At 42.3% G+C, this 21,790-nt stretch overlaps 1 protein-coding gene across 5 annotated transcripts in view; it reads right to left on the bottom strand.

The window, feature by feature from the left end:
• The window catches only part of RAP1GAP2 (RAP1 GTPase activating protein 2), a 305,221-nt gene that overhangs the window by 30,520 nt on the left and 252,911 nt on the right, over nucleotides 1-21,790 (bottom strand). For all 5 annotated transcript variants that reach the window (XM_087957354.1, XM_087957344.1, XM_087957358.1 and 2 more), the window contains 8 exons: nucleotides 19,006-19,109; nucleotides 13,798-13,876; nucleotides 12,169-12,222; nucleotides 10,539-10,622; nucleotides 9,746-9,846; nucleotides 9,317-9,446; nucleotides 7,429-7,584; nucleotides 1,181-1,252 (listed from right to left, as the gene is read on the bottom strand). In XM_087957354.1, coding sequence (XP_087813480.1) covers nucleotides 1,181-1,252; nucleotides 7,429-7,584; nucleotides 9,317-9,446; nucleotides 9,746-9,846; nucleotides 10,539-10,622; nucleotides 12,169-12,222; nucleotides 13,798-13,876; nucleotides 19,006-19,109 — 780 coding nt within the window. The remainder of the gene's footprint in view (nucleotides 1-1,180; nucleotides 1,253-7,428; nucleotides 7,585-9,316; nucleotides 9,447-9,745; nucleotides 9,847-10,538; nucleotides 10,623-12,168; nucleotides 12,223-13,797; nucleotides 13,877-19,005; nucleotides 19,110-21,790) is intronic.

Below are 21,790 nucleotides of genomic sequence, written 5' to 3'. Positions count from 1 at the left end.
TGGTATAGGGTTTCCCGCCTAAGCAGGGGGTTGGACTAGAAGACCTCCAAGGTCCTTTCCAACTCTGTTAATCTATCACATTCTACCTTATTGACCATTTCCTACATAGAACATAGAATAATAGGGTTGGAAAGGACTTTGGTGGTCTTCTAGTCCAACCCCTCCACTCAGGCAGGGGACCCTATACCACTCCAGACAAATGGTTCTCCAGTCTTTTCTTAAAAACTTCCAGTTTTGGAGCATTCACAACTTCCAAAGGTAAGACGTTCTACTGATTAATTGCTCTGTCAAGAAGTTTCTCCTTAGTTCTAGGTTAGATCTCTCATTAATGATCTTCCACCTGTTACTTCTTGTCCTGCTCTCAGATGCTTTTGAGAATAGGTTGACCCCCTCTTCTCTGTGACAGTCCCTCAAATACTGACAGATTGCTATCATGTCACCCATAATTCTCTTCATTAGAGTATTTTTGACTAGATATACCTAGTTCCCTCAGTTGTTCTTCGTATGGTTTAGCCTCCATATCCCTTATCAACTTTGTTACTCTTCTCTGCGCTCTTTCTATGTTGTCAATTATCTATGGTGACCAGAATTAGATGCAGTATTCCAAGTATTTCCTCACTAGTAGGTTATAGAGCAGAACTACCACCTCACATGATCTTGAAACTATCCCTCTATTGATGCAACAGGGCTATTGAGTCTCTGGCTGACTTATCCCTTAAAAGTATTTTTGGTTTGTTTGTTTGTTTGTTTGTTTGTTTGTTTAAAAAAAAACCCACCAAAATTTAAAAATAAAAAGTAGCAACACTTCAGACCTATCCACTCTAGTGATATCATTGCCTATCCAGTCATATTTCATGTGATCTTAGAAACTTAATAATAATGTAACACATGGGGAATGATGATATCCCCTGAAGATAAAAGAATAATAAAACATTTGTGGTTTGTAATCCACAACAATTGGGGGCCTACAATAAACTAAAGCAAAAACCAGTGTTCTCAGTTTGGTTTAGTGCAATACAGAAATCCAGGCCACGTCATGAAATTTGTGTCATCTTTAAGTCCCTTTTTTGGAAGTGTGGAGGGAGATCTATGAAAATTCAATCCCTCCCCCAGACCTCCCAAATTACTTCCCATAAGAACCAAACACAAACCTTGTTTTAGGGTTAGGGTTGTGTCTTACTTTTTGAAATACAGGTGGGCTTGGCAGTGAAGGACCAAAAGACGGAACATCTTCTCGTGCTGTGACAGCTACCTATCCAAAACAAAGAAAGAGAAAAAGCATTTGAGCTTATGATATGCGCAAAGCTACATGTAAAAGAACCCAGTGTAAATACAGTTGTCATACAAAGGTCTCTCTGATTAAATTTCTGTTTTTCCTCACTCTTGGCCAGCCATATAATTCTTGGAAGTCCTGAGGGAGTGTCTTTCCCAATGGCTTTGAAGAAGGTAAGTGTCAGGATTCCAGCAATCGCTCTAATTAAATCATGATCCTCGAGCCAACCTTCAAAAAACTTCAAATGATTCATTAGAGGCGACATACTGGCACTGCCCTGTATGAAGCCAACTCTGGCATACATAATTTACAGTCATCTATGACCCTGTTTCCTCCCTCTCCCCTGGGTGTCCCATAAACTAGATTCTCCAATTGAGCACGTTCACAGGCTGGGTGTCATCATTTACGTTCTCCAATTAAATATATTCAGGGGCAAAACTCTGGTATTTAGTTACAATCTTTTAAAGATAAGAGTTGGAATGTACTTTCGCTTTCCCCCCTTTTTATGGCAACTACTAAAACAGGCATAGGAATGTTTTATGAATTGACAATAAGATTATCTCTGAATATGGAGATTCTGTCCTAATAAGGACATCCAAGATCTAAGAAAACCTTTCTCAACTCTACAATCTACAAATGTGAAATAGAAATATGAAATGTAACTATGAACCCTAGAATTCCTCACCAGCAGTGCTGATGTTCCTCCAGGCAAAGAACTATGGGAAAAGTTATAGATTGTAGATACCAGGTTGGAAAAAAATTGTAAGGAGTCTCCACCGATTAAGGCTAATGAATATTATGAGGCATAAGTTTTTGTGAACTGTAGCTCACAAGGGGGGGTATTGTTTATTTTTCAAATTTATATAGTTGCCTATCGCACAACTAAGTGACTCTTGTTAAGGTTAAGCAGATAAAAATTCAAGGTGGACAGGTTGCAAGTACTTCGCCCATTAACAATTGATATGTGTTTGTTCAGGCCTTCTGAAATAGCCTGGGATATATTGATGTATGTATATTCAGCTGTGGTCAACTGTCCTGGCATGCTCCTTTTGATGCAGAATTATGACTTGTGATTTGCGAGTGTCCTGGGAGGTTAAATGCTTTTCAATTACTTTCTGATATCAAACTTGACCATTAATTATTTTTGTTAGGAATATGAGTCACCTAACAGCTATTTGGGTTAGAAATATATAACCAGGATAAACATTTTAAAACTGTATCTTTAAGAAAATGCAAAACTGTAGTTGGGTGTGGTTTCTCAAACGGCCAAAAGATGGAGCCAGAAACCTGGGTTGTTTTAGTCTTAATCTCAGAAGAGAGTGTGTCTCCGTCTCTGTTTCCTTCTGTTGGAAAGTATTGCCGTTCCTCCATTTCTTCTAATTGACTGATATTACTGGATTTAATGTAAGTCTTACTGAACTGTTTTTTGACACTGGACTTTGATATTTGGATTATCCCTGGATTGAAAACTGACTGATTTAACTTGTGAATGACTTTGGATTGCTTATTTTGGACTTTGCTTAAACCTTTCTGGAAGTAAAAACTTACATTTACTGTACAGTGTATCTGTGTGCTCTGTGTGTATTATTCCAGCACTACTCTCTATACGTCTCCCTGTATGCACTCATTCTCCTAACGGGGAATTACCTCAACAATTTTGCACAAAGTCTGGCCTGTTTATAGAATCCAGAGGGCCATTGCTATCACATTAGAAAAAGGTATGTGAAAGTGACTCTAAATGTGTGTGTAAAATAGTTGGGGCACGTGGTGGTACTGTTGGTATAAATGCAGCAGTAAAACAATGATCTGGGTTCTTCACATGTCTTGGTTCCCATGTTAATGTCACTGTCCTGTTTTTTCTTGGCTTGTGCGAATCTGCTTCCCTTGGGTGGTTGTCTGGTTGCAACTTTAGGTCTACTACCAAAGGGCCCACTGAGCTATGTGCTGATTGTGGAAATTTCAGTCTTTCAAACTCTAGTCCAGTAATGGCGAACCTTTTCGCTGTGGTGTGCTGAAAGTGTGCGCGTTTATGCCAGCACCCAAAATGTAATGCACCCCCCCTGCGCATGCGTGTGCAACACCCCTGCCCTGCCCCCTTACCTACACTGCACATACGCGCGCCTCCCAGCTGATTTTCAGCCTGTTTGTGGCCATTTTTGCCCTTCCGGAGGCTTGAGGGAAGCCTCTGCAGCCTCGGGAGGCCAAAAAAACAGGCCTTCCGGAAATATATGGGTTCCCTCAAGCCTCCGGGAAGGTGAAAATGGCCTCAAATGGGCCGAAAATCAACTGGGAGGTCCACGCATGCACAGTGCAGGTAAGTTTGGCTGGGCTTGCAGGCCTGCACAAATGGCTCTGCATGCCACTTGTGGCACGCATGCAATAGGCTCACCATCATGGCTGTAGCCTATTGAAATGGATGTCATTCACTCAACACACACACACACATCAAAATTCCTCATCAAGCTTAATGTTAACCATGTTGTTGTATGAATGCTTCAGCCAGAGATTTCCCTAACCCAGTGTTTCTTAATCTTGGCAAATTTAGGATGGGTGGACAGTAAGGCTGGCTGAAGAAGTCTGGGAACTGAAATTAACCCATCTTAAACTTGCCTGGGTTGAGAAATATTGCCATATTGTGTGTTAACAGAATCTTTTGTGTGAAAGGAAGCTACTAATATTGCAACAAGGAAAGTATTAGGAGTACTTTTTCTTCCACTATAGCATCGAAGGCCTAAACAATAAAAAAAAAAAAAAAAAAACCAAGCAATCACATTTGTCGAGGTAGTGAGGAAAAAATTGGAAGCAGGTGGATTGTAGAAAAGATGATTCTAAATTAAATTAAATGAAATAATTAACTGCATATTTGAAAGGATTGCCTTGGCAAGAGGCAGAATCTAGCTAGCCTTGACTGATTTAAACAAAATAGACACTGGACTGGTTACCACTTGAATAGGAGACCACTACAAAGTCTACGAAGTTATGGGTTAGGATGAGAAATTGGAAATTATTCCAGAATGGGGCAAGGGCTAATCACTACCATAATCATTGCTAAGAATGTAGCCCAGATGTAAGTCACCAGGATTCAAATGTTTCTTGAGACATTCTACTGATCCATCTAAACGGATATTGAAGTTCCTCTAAGTAGAACACCTCTGGCTGGTGAAATCATTGAACACATCTGGGCAGATGACGAGATTTCTGGCAAGATATCTGGGTCCATATAGAGTGCATTTACCCTCAACATCCCACCCCCCATGTATTGATTGAACAGTAGTTCACACAAAGAAAAAAAGAGATAGGCAAAGAACTTATAATGCTACGAGGAGTAATACAAAATAATAATATAAATAATGATAATATAATAGTAATAGGCACCTTGCGTACAATCCCTGATCATTACTTGAACACCATCGGCATTGACAAAATAACCACCAATCAATTGCAAAAGGCAGCTGTACTAGGAACAGACCCTTCAATGATGTCTTTTAACACATCCACATGTGCCTATCTGAGGTTCTTGGTGGACAAAAATGCTAAATTCAGCCAGAACATCTGGCTGACTGAGCAACAAGCCATAATATATTATTGTAAATGCATTAAATTAAAAGGCACGAAAGTCCAAAATGGGTTCACAATCTCCATATTTCATAAGCCAACAAAATCATACCGGTTGCCATCATTAAAATCTGGATAAAACATAATTCTTTCCTTTGAATATTCATTATTCTACTTTATCCATGTTGTTTTCCTAACCAAGCAATTAAAAATGTCTTTCAATCCACAAACTGATTGTTAATTTTACATCTCTTATTTATGAACTGAACTGTGTGAGTCACCGTGTGTTCCAGCCAATCTACAATGCAAATACAAAGGGATGCCTATTGACCAGAAAAATGTCCAAGCTTTTCATATACAGGTAGTCCTCAATTTACGACTGGTCACTTAGCAACCAATGTCACGGCAGACCTGAAAAGGTGCGTTTACAACCTGGATTAGAAGTTCCAACTGTCTGAACTCTGTGATCATGTGACCAAACTTCAGCTACTCAGCAACACGGCTGCATTCACACTATCATTTGCAGCAACCCACCAATCTCATTAGAGAGAACCTGGAAGAGGGGATCCCTTCGGAGCCTTTTTCTCCACCCATTATGCAGTTGGAGACTATGCCATCTCTTATCTGCCTGTTCTCTAGGCAGCATCGTTTCCTTCTGTCTCCCAGGGGAAAAGTGCAAAGAAGAGCAACTAAGATGGTCAAAGGCCTGGAGACTAAAACATAGGAAGAAAGGCTACAGGATTTGGGTTCAGCTAGTCTAAAGAAAAGAAGTACTAGAGGTGACATGATAGCAATATTCCAGTACTTGAGGGGCTGCCACAAAGAAATGTGGGTCAAATTATTCTCCAAAGCCCTGACGGGCAGGGCAAGAAACAATGGATGGAAACTAATCAAGGAGAGAAGCAACCTGGAATTAAGGAGAAACGCCCTAACAGTGAGGACAATGAACCAGTGGAACAGCTGGCCTCCAGAAATTGTGGGTACTTCATCACTGATGACTTTTAAGAAGAGACTGGACAGCCACTTGTCTGAAATGGTGTAGGCCTTAGGGTCTCCTGCTTGAGCAGGGAGCTGGACTAGAAGACCTCCAAGGCCCCTTCCAGCTCTATTCTGATTCTGAAGTTATAATGGCACTGAAAAAAAGTGATTTATGACCCTTTTTTACACTTACGACCATTGCAGTATTCCCCATGGTCACATGATCAAAATTCAGATGGCTGGCAACCAGTTCATATTTACAATGAGATCATGGGATCATGCAATCACCTTTTGCTATCTTCTGACACCCAAAGTCAATGGAGAAGCCAGATTCCCTTAACAACCATATTACTAACTTAACAACTGCAGTAATTTGCTTAACAACAGTGGCAAGAAAGGTTGTAAAATGGGGTAAAACTCGCTTAACAACTGTTTCACTTAGCAACAGGTATTAGGGGCGGTCATAACTGGGCATGGCTAGTCTAGTGAAGAGAAAGACCAGGGGAGACAGGATAGCAGTGTTCTAATATTTGAGGGGCTGCACAGAGAGGAGGAAGGGGTCATGCCAGAGGTGGGATGCTACCAGTTCGGCCCAGTTCTATACAACCGGTAGCTCCGAAGAGCATTCTGGTCGTCTGTTTGGCCAGCCCACCCACCCACCCGGGCTCTTGGCTGTCCTTTATTTCCTGCTTTTTCAACCTCATCTAGTTTGTGCGGCACAGCTCAGGTTCAAAAAGCAGGAAAGAAGAGGATTTTCAAACGCTGCACACCCACATGCAGCACTTGTCAGCTGTCTGGGCGGCAGAGCTGATGATGTTTTGCAAATGCTGCACACGCGCACGCAGCATTCTCACCAAACTGGTTGTAACACCAGTTGAATCCCACCCCTGGATCAAGCTATTTTCCAAGGCACCTGAAGGCCAGACAAGGAATCATGGATGGAAACTGATCAAGGAGAGATTTAACCTGGAAATAAGGAGAAACTTTCTGACAGTGAGAACAATCAACCCATGGAACAGAAGTTGCCCTCGGAGGTTGTGGGAGCTTCATCATTGGAGGCTTTCAAGAAGAGATTGGACTGCTATTTGTCAGAAATGGTTGTAGGGTCTGCTGGGTGGGGGATTGGACTAGATGACCTACAAGGTCCCTCCCAATTCTGTTAATCTGTTAAAATAACTCAGGGATTACCTGTACACCTTTTTCCCCCCTATATGGGACAACAGGGTGGCAAAGCAACTGATTCAAACTAATTTGTAAATGCCAGAATGGGCATATAGCCCATTAAAGACTGCTGGCCACCTGCTCTGCAACCTTCAGTCAAGCTTGATTTTGCTAAGGCTTCAAGGACAGATGTATGCTACACGCCTCTGGGCATTTAATGACATTTCCTGCCAATGTGCAGATAGGCTAACAAAAGTGCCGAGGGCACCAGCTGCTTCTCCAAGAATAAATAACAATTTTCACAAAGGCTTAGCTGGAACTCTTTATCTCTGGTCAAACAGGTACATTTTTCAAAGCCACCAAAGGGCTTATTTGTCAGATGGAAAACAGATGTGGTCACACACAAACCAGACACACACACACACACACACACACACATTCTACTTTTCTCACACACTTACTTTATAGGATGTATTATCCGTTTCTGGATTTTCTGCCTGGACGACAATATAGGCGTGCAGAAAATTTGAAGCAATCATATCCGGAACAAAGGGAGTGTTTTCTTCTTGGAATATAATAGCCACGATGTCGTTGCCAATGTGTCTTTTCCGTTGAAGCTGCGAAGATTAAAGGAAAGAGACAAACACACACTTCCAGGTGGGAGCTCTTAAACAGAAAAACATCCCAATTTTTACTCATCAGTGCAGAGATTTTCTAAGTCTAACAGCAGCAAGATGAAGCATGCATGGCCTAGAAATAGCAATAACATATTTAGACTTATATGCTGCTTCACAGTGCTTTTACAGCCCTCTCTAAGCGGTTTATAGAGTCAGCATTATTGGTCCCAACAATTTGGGTCCTCATTTTACCGACTTTGGAAGGATGGAAGGCTGAGTCAGCCTTGAGATGGTCAGGATCAAACTGCCAAACTGCTGGCAGCCGGCAGTCAGCAGAAGTAGCCGGCAGTACTACACTCTAACCACTGCACCACCACAGCTCTTCAAATGAGCCCCTCCCCCTTTCTTGTGCACACATCAACACACCAACACACACAGAGAGAAGAAAGGGCTGCTTTCTCACAATATCCTTCACCAATGTGAGAAGTTTTATATCCAAACATATTCTTTTGACTGCTTCTACCTTCCTTTAAAATATTAACAGAATCCACAGTGCTTTGAGTGGATTCAGTGTCTGCACTGGATAATTGACAGTCAAGCTGAAACTAAATTAATCAACTAAATTTAGCAAAACCCTCCAAATACGTGACCCAGACCTAATCCACATATCAAAGGATAAGGCCTGCAAACGCAGCCAGAGTTAATTAAATTAGGTCTGTCAGAGGAACTGCATGTTCACAAGAATAAACATACCTACCTACCTACACACATACACACACCTCAAGTGTCACCCTAGAATCAACATGTAGACACTTCACCCTGCACAAGCTACCCCTATAAAAATCTGCTGCTATACCCCATTTCTCTGCAGCTTGCCTCTAAAGGCAAACTGTTTTGCTTTTAGGAATAAATGTTTCTTCTTTCTTCACTGCTGTCTGGATGTCATTTTTATTTATTCTTGCATAGGCCTGGCTCAAGTTGGAACCCCAAATTATTCTTCTGACACCAGGTTCGGGAAAAACTTCGTTGGTGTAAAATGCAAAGCTTAAATTTAGTCATCCTTTCCATGCTGTGGTAAACTATCAATTCAGACATTTGATGAGTTTAAGGTTCAGGAGAGATCAAATGAGCCCCGAAAATGAACTGGTCTAGTAAGCCAAGTTAAGCGTTGAGGCTCTGCCTTGTTTGAGGGCATGCAGATCTGGCCAGCAATTCCAAAGGAACAATTCAACAGCCCTCAGCAACTCAGGTTAACGGCACAAAAATATATGCATTTCTGTGTATGCATATAAAGGTTTGTGTTTATAATTCTATCTGGGAATATATTGATGAACGTGTTAAAAAAGGGCCGTTATCAAAAGGAATTGTGTATGGCAATTCCCACGAATTTGCATAAAGACTTTTTTTAACAAATGATGCAGAAAAGGGGCATAATGAACCTACACAGTTTCAGAAAATGAGAATCTGGGTGCAAAATATTAAAACAAAACAAAATGGCAAGCTTCTATAAAAGGAAATTTGGTCTTTAAAAAAAATTAAAGCAAAAACAAACATCCATCTGTCTGTACAACTTCCCTGAAGAGGTTATTCAATCGCAAGACATGGGCACACTGGCCGAAAACAATTCACACCTTTCCTTCCACGGCCAGTTACACTATGTTCACTTTACCACTTCATCCCTTGTGCTGCCCTGATATTATATCTCGAAAGAGAAAGGTCAGATCTCACTTACCTGCTGGGTATCACCTTCTGTGAAGGGAAGCTTGGTGGAAACATGGAACATAATCTCTCTGTCCCTGAACACTGTGTAGACAGATTCTGTGCCTGTCTGGGCATGAGTCACATCGAGGCCGCCTCGAAAGCTGAAAAGAAACCCAGAACAAGATAGGAGACCTTTGGCACTAGGGAAGAGGAAGGGAGGGAGGGAGAGAGCGAGGGAAGGAGGGGGAAAAAAGGAAGGAAGGAAGGAAGGAAGGAAGGAAGGAAGGAAGGAAGGAAGGAAGGAAGGAAGGAAGGAAGGAAGGAAGGAAGGAAGGAAGGAAGGAAAAAACCATGTGAATGATTAATAGCTTAACTTATCGACAGGCAGGCAGGCAGGCAGGAAGGAAGGAAGGAAGGAAGGTAGGAAAAAGCCATGTGAATGATTAATAGCTTAATTTACCCCTTGAAATCCTGTAGTGTAATGGTTTCTCCCAACAAGTTCAAGAAGTTTTTGAAGGCAGGACTTTCTTCATTGTTCCCAAACAATTCTTCTTCCTGTGTCTGAAAATTCCAAACAAAAATGACAGAACTCACCTTTATTTTGAAACTACAAAACTAAATTTTGCAAAAGATTATTCCTGTTACGGTGAGAGGTAATCAACTTCCTCTCTAAATAACTATTGTCACTAACTGTTTACGAGAAGGGGGGGATGGTAGGAGGGAGGGAAAGTCACACACAGGGAGGGAGGGAGAGAGGGAGAGAAGGAAAGAGGGAGAGAGAGGGAGAGGGAGAGAAAAGATGTTCAGAAGGGTGATTATTCTTTTTTGCAACAGCAAAGGTGAAACTGGATCAAGAAATTCTCCAAGCTCTTTTTTATTGGCTCTTGTTTACTCTTTTATTGCTTTTTAAAATAATGACAAAAAAACCAAACCACCATCACAAAGATAAAAATGTACACATTGTCAAATGCATATAAGGCATATAAAAAGCGGCTTTTAAAAAAGTAGGGGGAAAACCAACAAAGAAAAAAAGTATATCATTTTAGCAGTAGTTACAATTCTACATAGTTATCTAATACAATTATTCACACATATACATGTGCGTGTATGTGTGTGTGTAAACATTTATAGTATATAATCATTTTTTTAACCACAGAATTATTGAACTCTACATATTTAAAAGTTTCTCTAAACTGTCAAAATCACCATCAGAACCACAGAAATATTATTGCTCCCATAAAATAGTCACTCACTTGCTTAAACTTCTGGTAAATCACCCCAAACTTGAACGTGTTGTTAAGTTCATGTTCATCATAGGATACGATCAGCTGCGATGCCTGAAATAGAAGGAAAGAGGAAGGCGTCACAGAATAATTTGTAAAAGAAAGAAATTACTGCTCCCTTCTCGATTATGCCTCTCCATCCATCATTGTAACATCCTTCTCTGTAGCTATTCAAACCCCTTTTGCAATACCTGGCCTGGAAACTTCTGACCAAGTCCCATCAGTAGAGCTGAGCAGTCAAAAATGGCTTTGCTCAACATTTTTAGATGTCTGATCTCCCCAAAACACAGAATCAATTCTAATGTTTCTGTCGATCCTTAGTTTCTGTCACGTACCTGCAAAAAGTAGAACAAGGCCATCCAGGGGTGGGATTCAAAAAAACTGGGTTCATTGCCCAGTTATTGGGTGGGTGTGGACACGGTGGGCATGGCCTACCAGAACGTGCTGTTTCCAGCTTCTGGTGGGCCTCCAGAGCCTGGGGGAGGGCGAAAACAGCCTTCCCTGGACTCTGGAGGCCCTCTGGAAGCTGGAAATAGATCCGTTTACGGACTTCCGGAAGGCCCGTTTTTTCCCCTCCCAGAGCCTCCAGCGGACCCTGCACTTACCTCCATCAAAAATGGGCTGCATAGAGACTCCTGGGAGGGGTGAGGCAGGGTGAGCGGGGCCAGCCAGTCGGTTGTAATACCGGTTCGGTGAACCAGAGGAAACTTTAACATCTGGTTTTCCCAAACTGGTAGAATCCCACCCCTGAGGCCGTCCACGTTTTCACTAATTCCACTCATCAGATTCTTTAGCCTGCTTTTATGATAACCATCCTCTTCCTACAGAGTTCGTTTAGGTTCAGATTCAATTTTTTTTCTGGGGTTGTGGTCAAGAAGAAGTCCGAATAAGCAGGTAAACCAATCCAACTCTAATCTAATTGCATTCTCTTCTCGAATGCCTAGGGGATGTATTATGAATCCCAAGTGACAATTCCGAGGCATATGGTGCAAATTGATGATAATCTCTCTCCTGGCCATTTTCATGCCTCGCTGGATATTTATAATTAGGGAAGCTATCTCTCAAATTGGTGTATTTCGGTTCTACAGAGATAAACCCAGAAGTGCTATTCAGCAGGTTGTGACCAGTTCTGGAGGATCGGTAGCAGAAATTTTGAATAGTTTGGAGAACCGGCAAATACCACCTCTGACTGGCCCCGCCCCCATCTATTCTCTGCCTCCTGAGTCCCAGCTGATTGGCTGGATATTCTTTTGTTGGCCTGCACAGGACAACGGAGCTGGAAAGCAGGTTAGTGGGATGGGGAGGGAATGGGGATTTTGCAGTAACTTTCCCCCAGGAGTGGGGAGGGAATGAGGATTTTGCAGTATCCTTCCCCTGCCATGCCCACCAAGCCATGCCCATCAAGCCACGCCCGCCCACCAAGCCATGGCCACTGAACCAGTAGTAAAAAAATTTGAATCCCACCACTGGATAAACCTGCATGCATGCATTTCATAGAATCAGAGGGCTGAAAAGGGACCTTGGAGGTCTTCTAGCATAGTTTAATTCTGCACATCAATTTCCTTCCGGAATTAAGTTTTGGCATCACGGCTTAGCTCACCTTGGGATAGAGGACAGGGTAAAACTTTAATCCTGTGGCGTCATCGCAGAAGGCCTGTTTAGAAATGCAGCAAACAGTGAGTGAGAAATTAGGAGCCCAAAGACATAGCAGATTACAAACAGCCCTTTGGGGGAAGTCAAAGATAAGGCAAAACGAGCAAAATAACTTTCTTTGTGGTATCACAAATGCGAAATACATCATGACATTGATTTAAGCCAATGAAGGAGTAGGTGGGGATTTGGGAGACAGCAACTCTTCTCCTAAATTTTCCCCAACCTAAATATTTTTGGATGATAATAACTTGCATTATTATTATTATTATTATTATTATTATTATTATACACAAAAATGACAGTATACACAGCAAACTAGATAACCATGCTGTTATCACTAGTTGAACACTTCCCAAGGGTTTAGGACTGCGTGATATATCGGCGGATTCCGCAAGCAGATCCCAGTAAGGTGGCCTTCTGCAGCTGACCAATGGTGATTTTGCCAGCACCAATTGTTTTTTAAGTGTTTGCCTAGGTCTTTAGGCACAGCACCCAGTGTGCGGAGTACCACTGGAACCACCTGCACTGGTTTATGCCAGAGTCTCCAGAGTTATTATTATTACTATTATTGCTGTAAGGCATTGCTACATTAGCCAGGAGACCACAATGCAACTGCAAAACAGTAGCTTGGCTGCTAAAGTACCAGCTCTGTTGCAGGAAACACTCACGCACTTCCCATGGTACACCACAAGGGGGCGATCTGGCTTTGCACCAGAAAGAAAGGCAAGCGGCTCTTCCTGCAGTGTAATCCAAGGGCCCCTCCCTCCCGGAGCTGCCCCGCCAACAAGCATCCCAACTGGGAAGGTTCAGAGAGCAGGAATCTGACTACCTTCACTGAGCACCAGCTCATTCCGCCCCCCGCCCCCCCCTGAAGTGGAATCTACTTTATCTACTCACACAGAACATGCTTTCGAACTGTTGGTGGACAGAAGCTGAGACAAGCGACAGGAGCTCACCCCGACAGGCAATGTTAGGACTCGAACCACTGGAGCAGAAATCATCTCCAATGTCATTAAGCCACTGAGCCACTTATAATTTACCCTAATAAACATGAACTGTCTTCTTTACTCTCGATTTAAGTTCTAGTTTCACATTTTTACCACACCACTATCCTCCTCAACTCATCGTCCTCTTTTAATGGCCCCATAATCCTTTGAGGAGTGGAATGGAGCTGAGTACTTACTGGCCGGATGCCTTTTCCTGTCACCAATGCAGAGGGTTTTTTTTTTTAATCCAGAAAATATATTCTGTGTGTGCCCAGAGAGAGAAATATCTGCCTCTACTTAGGATCAAACTCACAACCTCCTGAGAGTGAGGCAAGAGCCTCACCTCTCCTCACCTAGGCCACTCACTATGCTCCTCAACTGTCTTCCTCAAAGATACCTTTGGAGTCAAAGTGCTGCAGATTATACACTTTTGTCTGTGTTTAATTCTTGCTTCCATCGTGATCTTTTTTCCTTGCAATCACTGATGTTTTGGTGATTACCTTCCATAACAATAAAGCCCAGCCTCTAAAATCTGAATCTACTAATGATCGCAACCATGATCTTTATGGTTATCACTCCAAGCAACCTACCTTTGCAATCTGTGGGATGTTTGGCAGCTTGCTGAGTCCAGCTAAAGGGATTCGTTCGTGTAAAGTTTTTGCTTTGGACCTATGGAAGGCCAAAATAGAATCAGAGAGAATCAGACACAAGCAGTGATAGTGTAACAATATCTCTAGATTTAATTAAAAGGAAGGATCTGTAGATTGTTTTTGAACTTTTCTAAGAGGGTTTGTTTGGACATGGTTGTTACGGTTACCATCTCCAGTTTCCCATTTCCTTTAAAACTTCAGTAATTTGTTGGGGGAATAAGAGGATAAGACATTACAGAGAGAAAAAAAACCCCAATGTTATATATAATTGACATTTTCCAATATCTTTTCAAGGGATTGTTTTCTTACTGCTTTCCTTGGGCTTTACTGTAGGTCAAGCAAACAATGTTCGTTGCCAAACTCATTACCGAAGAGCAGACTTAAAAGCGCTATAAAGTAATTTTTAAAACCCCAAGAAACTCAGATCCATCACTGAACAGCTACAGAACATCCTGTTATCATCACTTCGTCTCTCTTAGGTAGCAAAAATGTTTGGACTCCATAGGAACTTGAGCACACCAAAAGGGTCCTCAAGGATTCCCTGTCACCTTTTAATGTACAGTATTTGGACAATATCATCTCGTGGTCCATCCAATCAACCCATTGGACAAGACCAGTGAGAGCTGGCGCCAAGGGTCGATGAAAAGAAGCCATGGATCAACCAACTGAGAGGGAGAAGTTCACTCTGGTTCTGTGTTATTCAACTTTGGCAAGTTGTGTGGACTTCAACTTCTAGAATCCCCTAGCCAGCATGGTCCACATATCCAAGTCCACATATCTTCAAGGTGCTAAGGTTGAGAAATACCATCTTTTTTCTTCCAAAGTTTTTTTTATTTTACCTACATATCAATATGTGAACAATATTACACCTGGGTGTTTTACATTTTACATCCAATAACATATTAATAATCATGTTAGCTATATATTTTTTTCCATAATCTTATTTCTTTCTAGCATTAATACACATCCTTATATTCCATTATAGTCTCTTATTCATTTATATATTCAAAATTTCATTGTATTAGTTCTTTTATGCTAATCCTCATATTATTCAAATATACTTAATATCACCTTCATTTAAATTCTGGTTCCCTTTCTTTTTCTTACATCATCTTATTATTAAGGAATTGTGTACCATTGTTTTCCCCCTCTCCAATTCCACCCCAATTCTAACTTTTAGTTATGCCGCGACGGTTCCCAAGAATATTCCCTAACATTTTTTTTTAATATAACATTTCATTCATCAAATATATCCTTCCTTTTACCACCAATAAAACATCAATAATCATATTTAATACATTTGACAAGTCCTTGTAACTCTACTAATAGTAATCCTATTCATATTAAATCACCACTTTAACAATCATTCAAATTCCATTTCATACATTCCATTATTCCTCCAGAAGATGGAAGTGCTTTTCATCCTACTACACCATGTTTTTCCCCAAAATAAGGCTGGGTCTTATTTTCTTTTGGGCCCCAACATAAGCATTAGGGCTTATTTTCAGGGGGTGTCATTCCCCCCCCCCCCCATGTACATGAGGCCTGACACTTGCCTTCTTTTCCATGTATCTCTTCCCTGACACCTCCCTCGTGGCGGCAGCACCAACAGCCATGTGCCGCAGGAGCCCACATGGCTGACGGCCTACTTCTTATGCTTGTTCGTGGCAGGGCAGGATCCCATATGGTCACTGGCCCACTTTTGCTTACTCACGGCCGCAATGGAGCAGGAGGCAGAGTGACGCACCGGTGTTGCAGCCACAAGGCAAGACCTACATGCTCTGCAGCGGCTTACCTCAGGACCCCACAGCCAGGCCATCCACACCATCACACCTGCCTCGCCTTGCATCCACGGCACCAGCACACCACTTGGCCTCCTACTCTGCTGAGGCCATGAGCAAGCAGAAGAAGTGGGCCGGCAGCCATGTGGGGTCCTATTGCACATGGCTGCTGGTGCTGCTACCTCAAGGCAGATATTAAGGCATGGGTGGTCTGGTTGTAGAAGTCCTGAGGTAAGCCAGTGTGGGGCATGTGGGACAGCTCTACCCCTCTGCCTTGCCTTGCGGTTGTGGCACCACAAACAACCAAACAGAAGTGTGTGGCTTGCTGGGTGCACAGGCTCTTAAGTAAGACTTATTTTGGGGGGATAGGGCTTATATTAGGCACACATGTAAAAACATGCTAGGGCTTATTTGGGGGATAGGTCTTATTTTCAGGGAAATGGGGTATCAACATACTTATTTTGGTGTCTACAGGATGACCTACAGTGACCAATGACCTATGGTGACCAATGGTGATCTGCCTTTCATTTAAGGTATTCAAGCAGAGTGGATTCCTACACAGAGAGAAGGGAATGGATTCCTTGACCTAACAGTCCCTTCAACTTTATACTACCATGACTCTAAAAGAAGACAACTTGATAGATTCCAGATCTTGCAGTCTCAGAAATTGTTTACGGGAAGTGCTTGATTTACAGCCAGAATTGAACCTACAACTTTGGTTGTAAGTCATGACACTGATAAAGCAGGTCACCATGTGACCCCACACTTGATTTTACAAGTTCTTTTGCAGCTGTTGAATGCTACCGTCATTAACTGAGTCCATTGTTCACTACGGGATGATTCTGGCCAAAACATCATAAATTGTGCTCCTGTGACCATGGGACCTGCAAACAATTGTAAATGCAGGCCAGATGCTGAGTTGACCCAAAGCACTGAGTGAACAGTCATAAATCAAAGATTACTGTACATGAAGTCTTCTTTGGCTTACTAATGCATCAGATAGGAGTTTTTCCCAGCTGAGTCTATAAATGCCAGAGGTCAGATTGGGATCTTCTGTATACAAGTCTGTTGCTTGTGTTTGCGCAACACAATAAACTACAAAGGATCCCACCACATCTCAGCCAGGAGCACCAGGAAAACTCAGCCTGTGTACTTATCACTCAACACATCATGCAAATACAGGACAATAGTTTAACTGAAGCATGTTTAAGTCAACCCTGGGTAAATCAATCAATCAGAATAGAGCTGGAAGGAACTTTGGAGGTCTTCTAGTCCAACCCCCTACTCCAGCAGGAGATCCTATACCATTTCTGTCCAGTCTCCTCTTAAAAACCTCCAGTGATGGAGCACCTACAACTTCTGAAAGCAAGCTGTTCCACTGGTTAGGAGGTTTCTCCTTAATTCCAGGTTGCTTCTTTGCTTGATTAGTTTCCATCTATTGTTTCTTCTCCTGCCCTCTGGTGCTTTGGAAAATAAATTGACCCCTTCCTCTTTGTGGCAGCCTCTCAAATACACCCTCCAGTCCTTCTTTTCTCTAGACTAGCCAACCTCAATTCCTGCAACCGTTCCTCATATATTTCTGTCTCCAGGCCTTTAGCCATCTTAGTTGCTCTTCTTTGCACTTTTTCCAATGTAGTGGAAAGTCATGCTCTAACTCTACAGTTGGGTATACATAGGGCACTGGTATGCTTTAACATAGCTGTTGAGTCCTTATTTATGAACCACAGCAATGGGCTATCAATAGTTAGTTCTTGACTTATGACCACAATTGAGCCCAAAATTTCTGTTGCTAAGTGAGATGGTTGTTAAGTGAATTTTGGCTCATTTCATGACCTTTCTTGCCACAGTTGTTAAGTGAATTACTGCAGTTGTTAAGTGAATCTTGGCTTTCCCATTGACTGAAGATTGTCAGAAAGTCACAAAAGATGACCAGGACATAGCAACTGTCATAAATATGAGCCAGTTGCCAAGCAGCTGAATTTTGATCAGGTGACCATGGGGATGCTGCAACAGGTGTAAGTGTGACCAACGGCCATAAGTCACTTTTTTCAGCACTGTTGCAACTACGAACAGACTTCCAACAAATGAACTGTTGCAAGTCAAGGATTACCCGTTAGTGGGGGAACGGCCTCTTTTTGACTCAGTCAAAAAGAAATAAGTGATATTATAGGTCAGTTCAGTGTAAGAATCTAATGCTAGTGAAAATACGTCCTCCGGATTGATAGGACTACAATTCCAGAATTCAGGTCAGAATGGCTGATCTTGGCTGGGAATTATGTAGCTCTAGTACACAAACTTTAAAAAGTAAAAGTAAAGGATTCCTGTCCTGTGTCCAATTCTAGGGCAGGGTACTCATCTCCATTTCCCATTGACTGAAGAAGCCAACGTTGTCCAAAGCCACTTTCCCTGGTCTTGTAGCCAGCATGACTCTACGCCAAAGGTGCATGGAATGCTGTTACCTTCCATCGAAATGTCACCTATTGGTCTACTCATATTTGCATGCTTTCAAACTGCTAGTCACGGTGGCGCAGCGGTTAGAGTGCAGTACTGCAGTCTCCTTCTGCTGACTGCTGGCTGCCTGCAATTTGGCAGTTTAAATCTCACCAGGCTCAAAGTTGACTCAGCCTTCCAGGTCAGTAAAATGAGGACCCAGATTGTTGGGGGGCAATATGCTGACTCTGTAAACCGCTTAGAGAGGGCTGTAAAGCACTGTGAAGTGGTAAATAAGTCTAAGTGCTATTGCTATTGCTAGGTAGGCAGGAATTGAGGCAAGGAAAGGGAGTTCACCCCATTGTGAGGAGCTTGGGTCTCAAACCTACCTGTCAATGAATACTTCAGCTTCAACCATAACAATACAAGAGCACACAATAGATACAAACCCAAGGTAAACCGCACCAAACTTGATTGCAGGAAATACGACTTCAGCAACAGAGTGGTCAATGTCTGGAATACTCTACCTGACTGTGTAGTTTCTTCCCCAAACCCCAAAAACTTTAACCTTAGACTATCTACTATTGACCTCACTCCTTTCCAAGAGGTCTGTAGGGGGCATGCATACCGTCCCTGTCCTATTGTTTCTTTTTATTTCTTTTTATTTTTCTTATATGTATCCATTTCATGTATTCATAACTATGTTTATACTTATACATATTATCTTATAATTGCTTGACAAATAAATAAATAAAACCCAGACTGCCAGTTTTCCAGCTGACAAGCTCAGCATCTTTAACGATTGAGCCATCATGCCCTTCTTTAAAACAATACTGATGTAGAAACGCTGCCATAGGAATGAATGAACAGAACTTCCATAATAATCAATCCATGTTTGTTTTCTGTATATGTTGTTTCCTTTACCCCTTTCCTTTACCTGAGAATAATCCGTAGATATTCAATTCCATCTGCCTCTTCACATTTAATGGAAAGGATCAAATTTCCCAGGCTGCTGGCCGTGCAGTAAAAATTTAAATGATCCTAGAGATAGAAAGAATGTGTGTTAAGAGTATCAGGAGAAAAACAAAAACAAAAACAAAGACTTTAAACTTAGTGATTTAACCTGCCCTTCCTGACTTCCATAGTTTCATTGTTGATCTACGGCTCATTTTTAACACTCCAAAGTAATCACAAGTGACTCATCCGTAGTTTATGAACACCATGCAAATCCTTTGGGGGTTACAAGAAACATTATACACATAGTATTCTGTGATTTGGGGGTTGGGGCCCCATCATCTGAGGTGGTATTCAGCAGGTTCTGACCAGTGCTGGAGAATCGGTAGCGGGAATTTTGAGTAGTTTAGAGAACCAGAAAATACCACTTCTGACTGGCCCTGCCCCCATCTATTCTCTGCCTCCCGAGTCCCAGCTGATTGGCTGGGTCTTCTTTGGTTGCCCTGCACAGGAGAACGGAGCTGGAAAGCGGGTTAGTGGGGTGGGGAGGGAATGGGGATTTTGCAGTATCCTTCTCCTGCCACGCCCACCAAGTCACGCCCAGAGAACCAGTAGTAAAAAAAAAATGAATCCCACCACTGCCCACCATGCAATGCCAGGGACTGCAGATCTTAGAAACCATTGAGCAATTAGGTTTGAAGGGCAGGTGAGACTAGCCCCAACTTGGAAAAACACAGGTAGTCTTTGACTTACGACCTCAATTTGGACCCGAATTTCCACGGCTAAGGAAGGCAATTGTTAAGTGAGTCAAGCTCCATTTTAAGAAGTGATAAAGTGATAAATCGCAATCACATGACCCTGAGGTGCTGCAAACGTCCAAAATAGGTGTCTGTGGCCAAGCACCTAAATTTTGATCACGTGGCCATGGGACTGTTGCAATGGTCATAAGTGCGAGGACCAAGTCGTTACTTTTCTTTCAGTGACATTGTAAGTTTGAACGGTCACTAAAAGAATGGTTGTAAGCCAAGGACTTTCTTCTACATTCAACTATCAGGATATTGGAACGTTATTCCTCCTATCCCCAAGTAGGCCATCAGAAGCCCAGATAAATCAAATTAATCCCTATTGGACCTTCAGGACAAAAACACAGCATGAAATGCCTGTTTAATCCTCAGGATTACATGTAGTTTAAGGCATTTCTCCTTCCTTCCTTCCTTCCTTCCTTCTTTCCTTCCTTCCTTCCTTCCTTCCTTCCTTCCTTCCTATAATAATAGAATAACAGAGTTGAAAGGGACCTTAGGGGTCTTCTAGTCCAACCCCATGCTCAGGCAGGAAACCCTATACCATCACAGACAATCATTTATCCAGTCTCTTCTTTAAAACTTCCAGTTTTGGAGCATTCACAACTTCTGGAGGCAAGCTGTTCCACTGATTAGTTGCTCTAACTGTCAGGAAATTTCTCCTTAGTTCTAGGTTGGATCTCTCCTTGATTAGTTTCCACCCATTGCTTCTTGTCCTGCCTTCAGGTACTTTAATTGTTCCTTCTTTCCTCGCACTCTCCTACCTCCCTTCTTGCTCTTCCCCCTTTTTCTTTCCTTCCTCTTTCTTTCCTTTCTTTTCACATACGCTCTCATTTTTCTCTCTGCTCCCTGACATCAACCTATTTTCATCCATTGCCTTTCAATTCTGAAAGATTTTGGCTGCTCTTCAGAGCATCAGCCTCTTTCAGTGATGTTCTCGCAGAGAGAAATGGGGCCAGAGGTATATTTTTCTTTTAATAGCTGCATAGCACTGAATTTTATGAACCCCCTGACATGTGGATCCAGGATCTACTCCTCTCAGATCCATCCCAAAGAAAGCAGGAAAACTAAATTGGGCAACACAGAGAATATTTAATACTTAATATTTATTAATAAATAATATTTAACCCAGCATTCTGTGTCACACAGGAACTGACTGACCCAGGGGTGGGATTCAATTTTTTAACAACTGGTTCTGTGGGTGTGGCTTAGGTGGTGGGCGTGGCTTGGTGGTCATGTTATTGGCTAGGTGTGGCCAACTCAATATCACTCACATCGAAGCACGCATCTCCTCGCCTGGCCTCTCATGACTGTGGGGATGCTGCAACAGTCATAAGTGTGAAAAATGGTCATCAGTCAGGCACTTTTGTTCAGTGCCATTGTAACTTTGAATGGTCACTCCACACAAGCAAAGTACCAGCAAAGGAGGGGGAAAAATTCCAGAGACGTTCCAGAGACAGGAAGTCTAGTCCTGCCAAGAATGTAATAAGGGTTAACGGAGAGGCAGTTTCTGTAAGCAACACCAGAATGTTTCCTTCCTGCCTTCCTTACAGGATTAGGCCAGTAATTTCTTCTAACAACCGGTTCTCCGAACTGCTTAGAATGTTAATAACCGGTTCTAGAGAATAGGTGCGAACTGGTAGAATCCCACCCCTGGATCTACCCAAGAAAGTTGAAAGAACATCTATCATAATCCACATATATAACAGACATGATGTCTCTGAGACTGGTAGCGTTTGTTTTGGTGGCCATCACCACATTTGGTGACCATGAATGCCACCGTTTAACAGAGGGGTGGCAGAGATGCTATTCAGCAGGTTCGGATCAGTTCTGGAGAACCAGCAGGGGAAATTTTGAGTAGTTGGGAGAACCGGCAAATGCCACCTCTGACTGGCCCCGCCCCCATCTCTTCTCTGCCTTCCGAGTCCCAGCTGATCGGCCGGGTCTTCTTTTGTTGCCCTGCACAGG

Source organism: Notechis scutatus, chromosome 1 (assembly GCF_049901735.1).
Source record: "Notechis scutatus isolate UNSWTSFEM ecotype Mainland chromosome 1, rNotScu1.2, whole genome shotgun sequence".
NCBI lineage: Eukaryota > Metazoa > Chordata > Lepidosauria > Squamata > Elapidae > Notechis > Notechis scutatus.
This window is presented reverse-complemented; position numbering and strand designations above follow the sequence as displayed.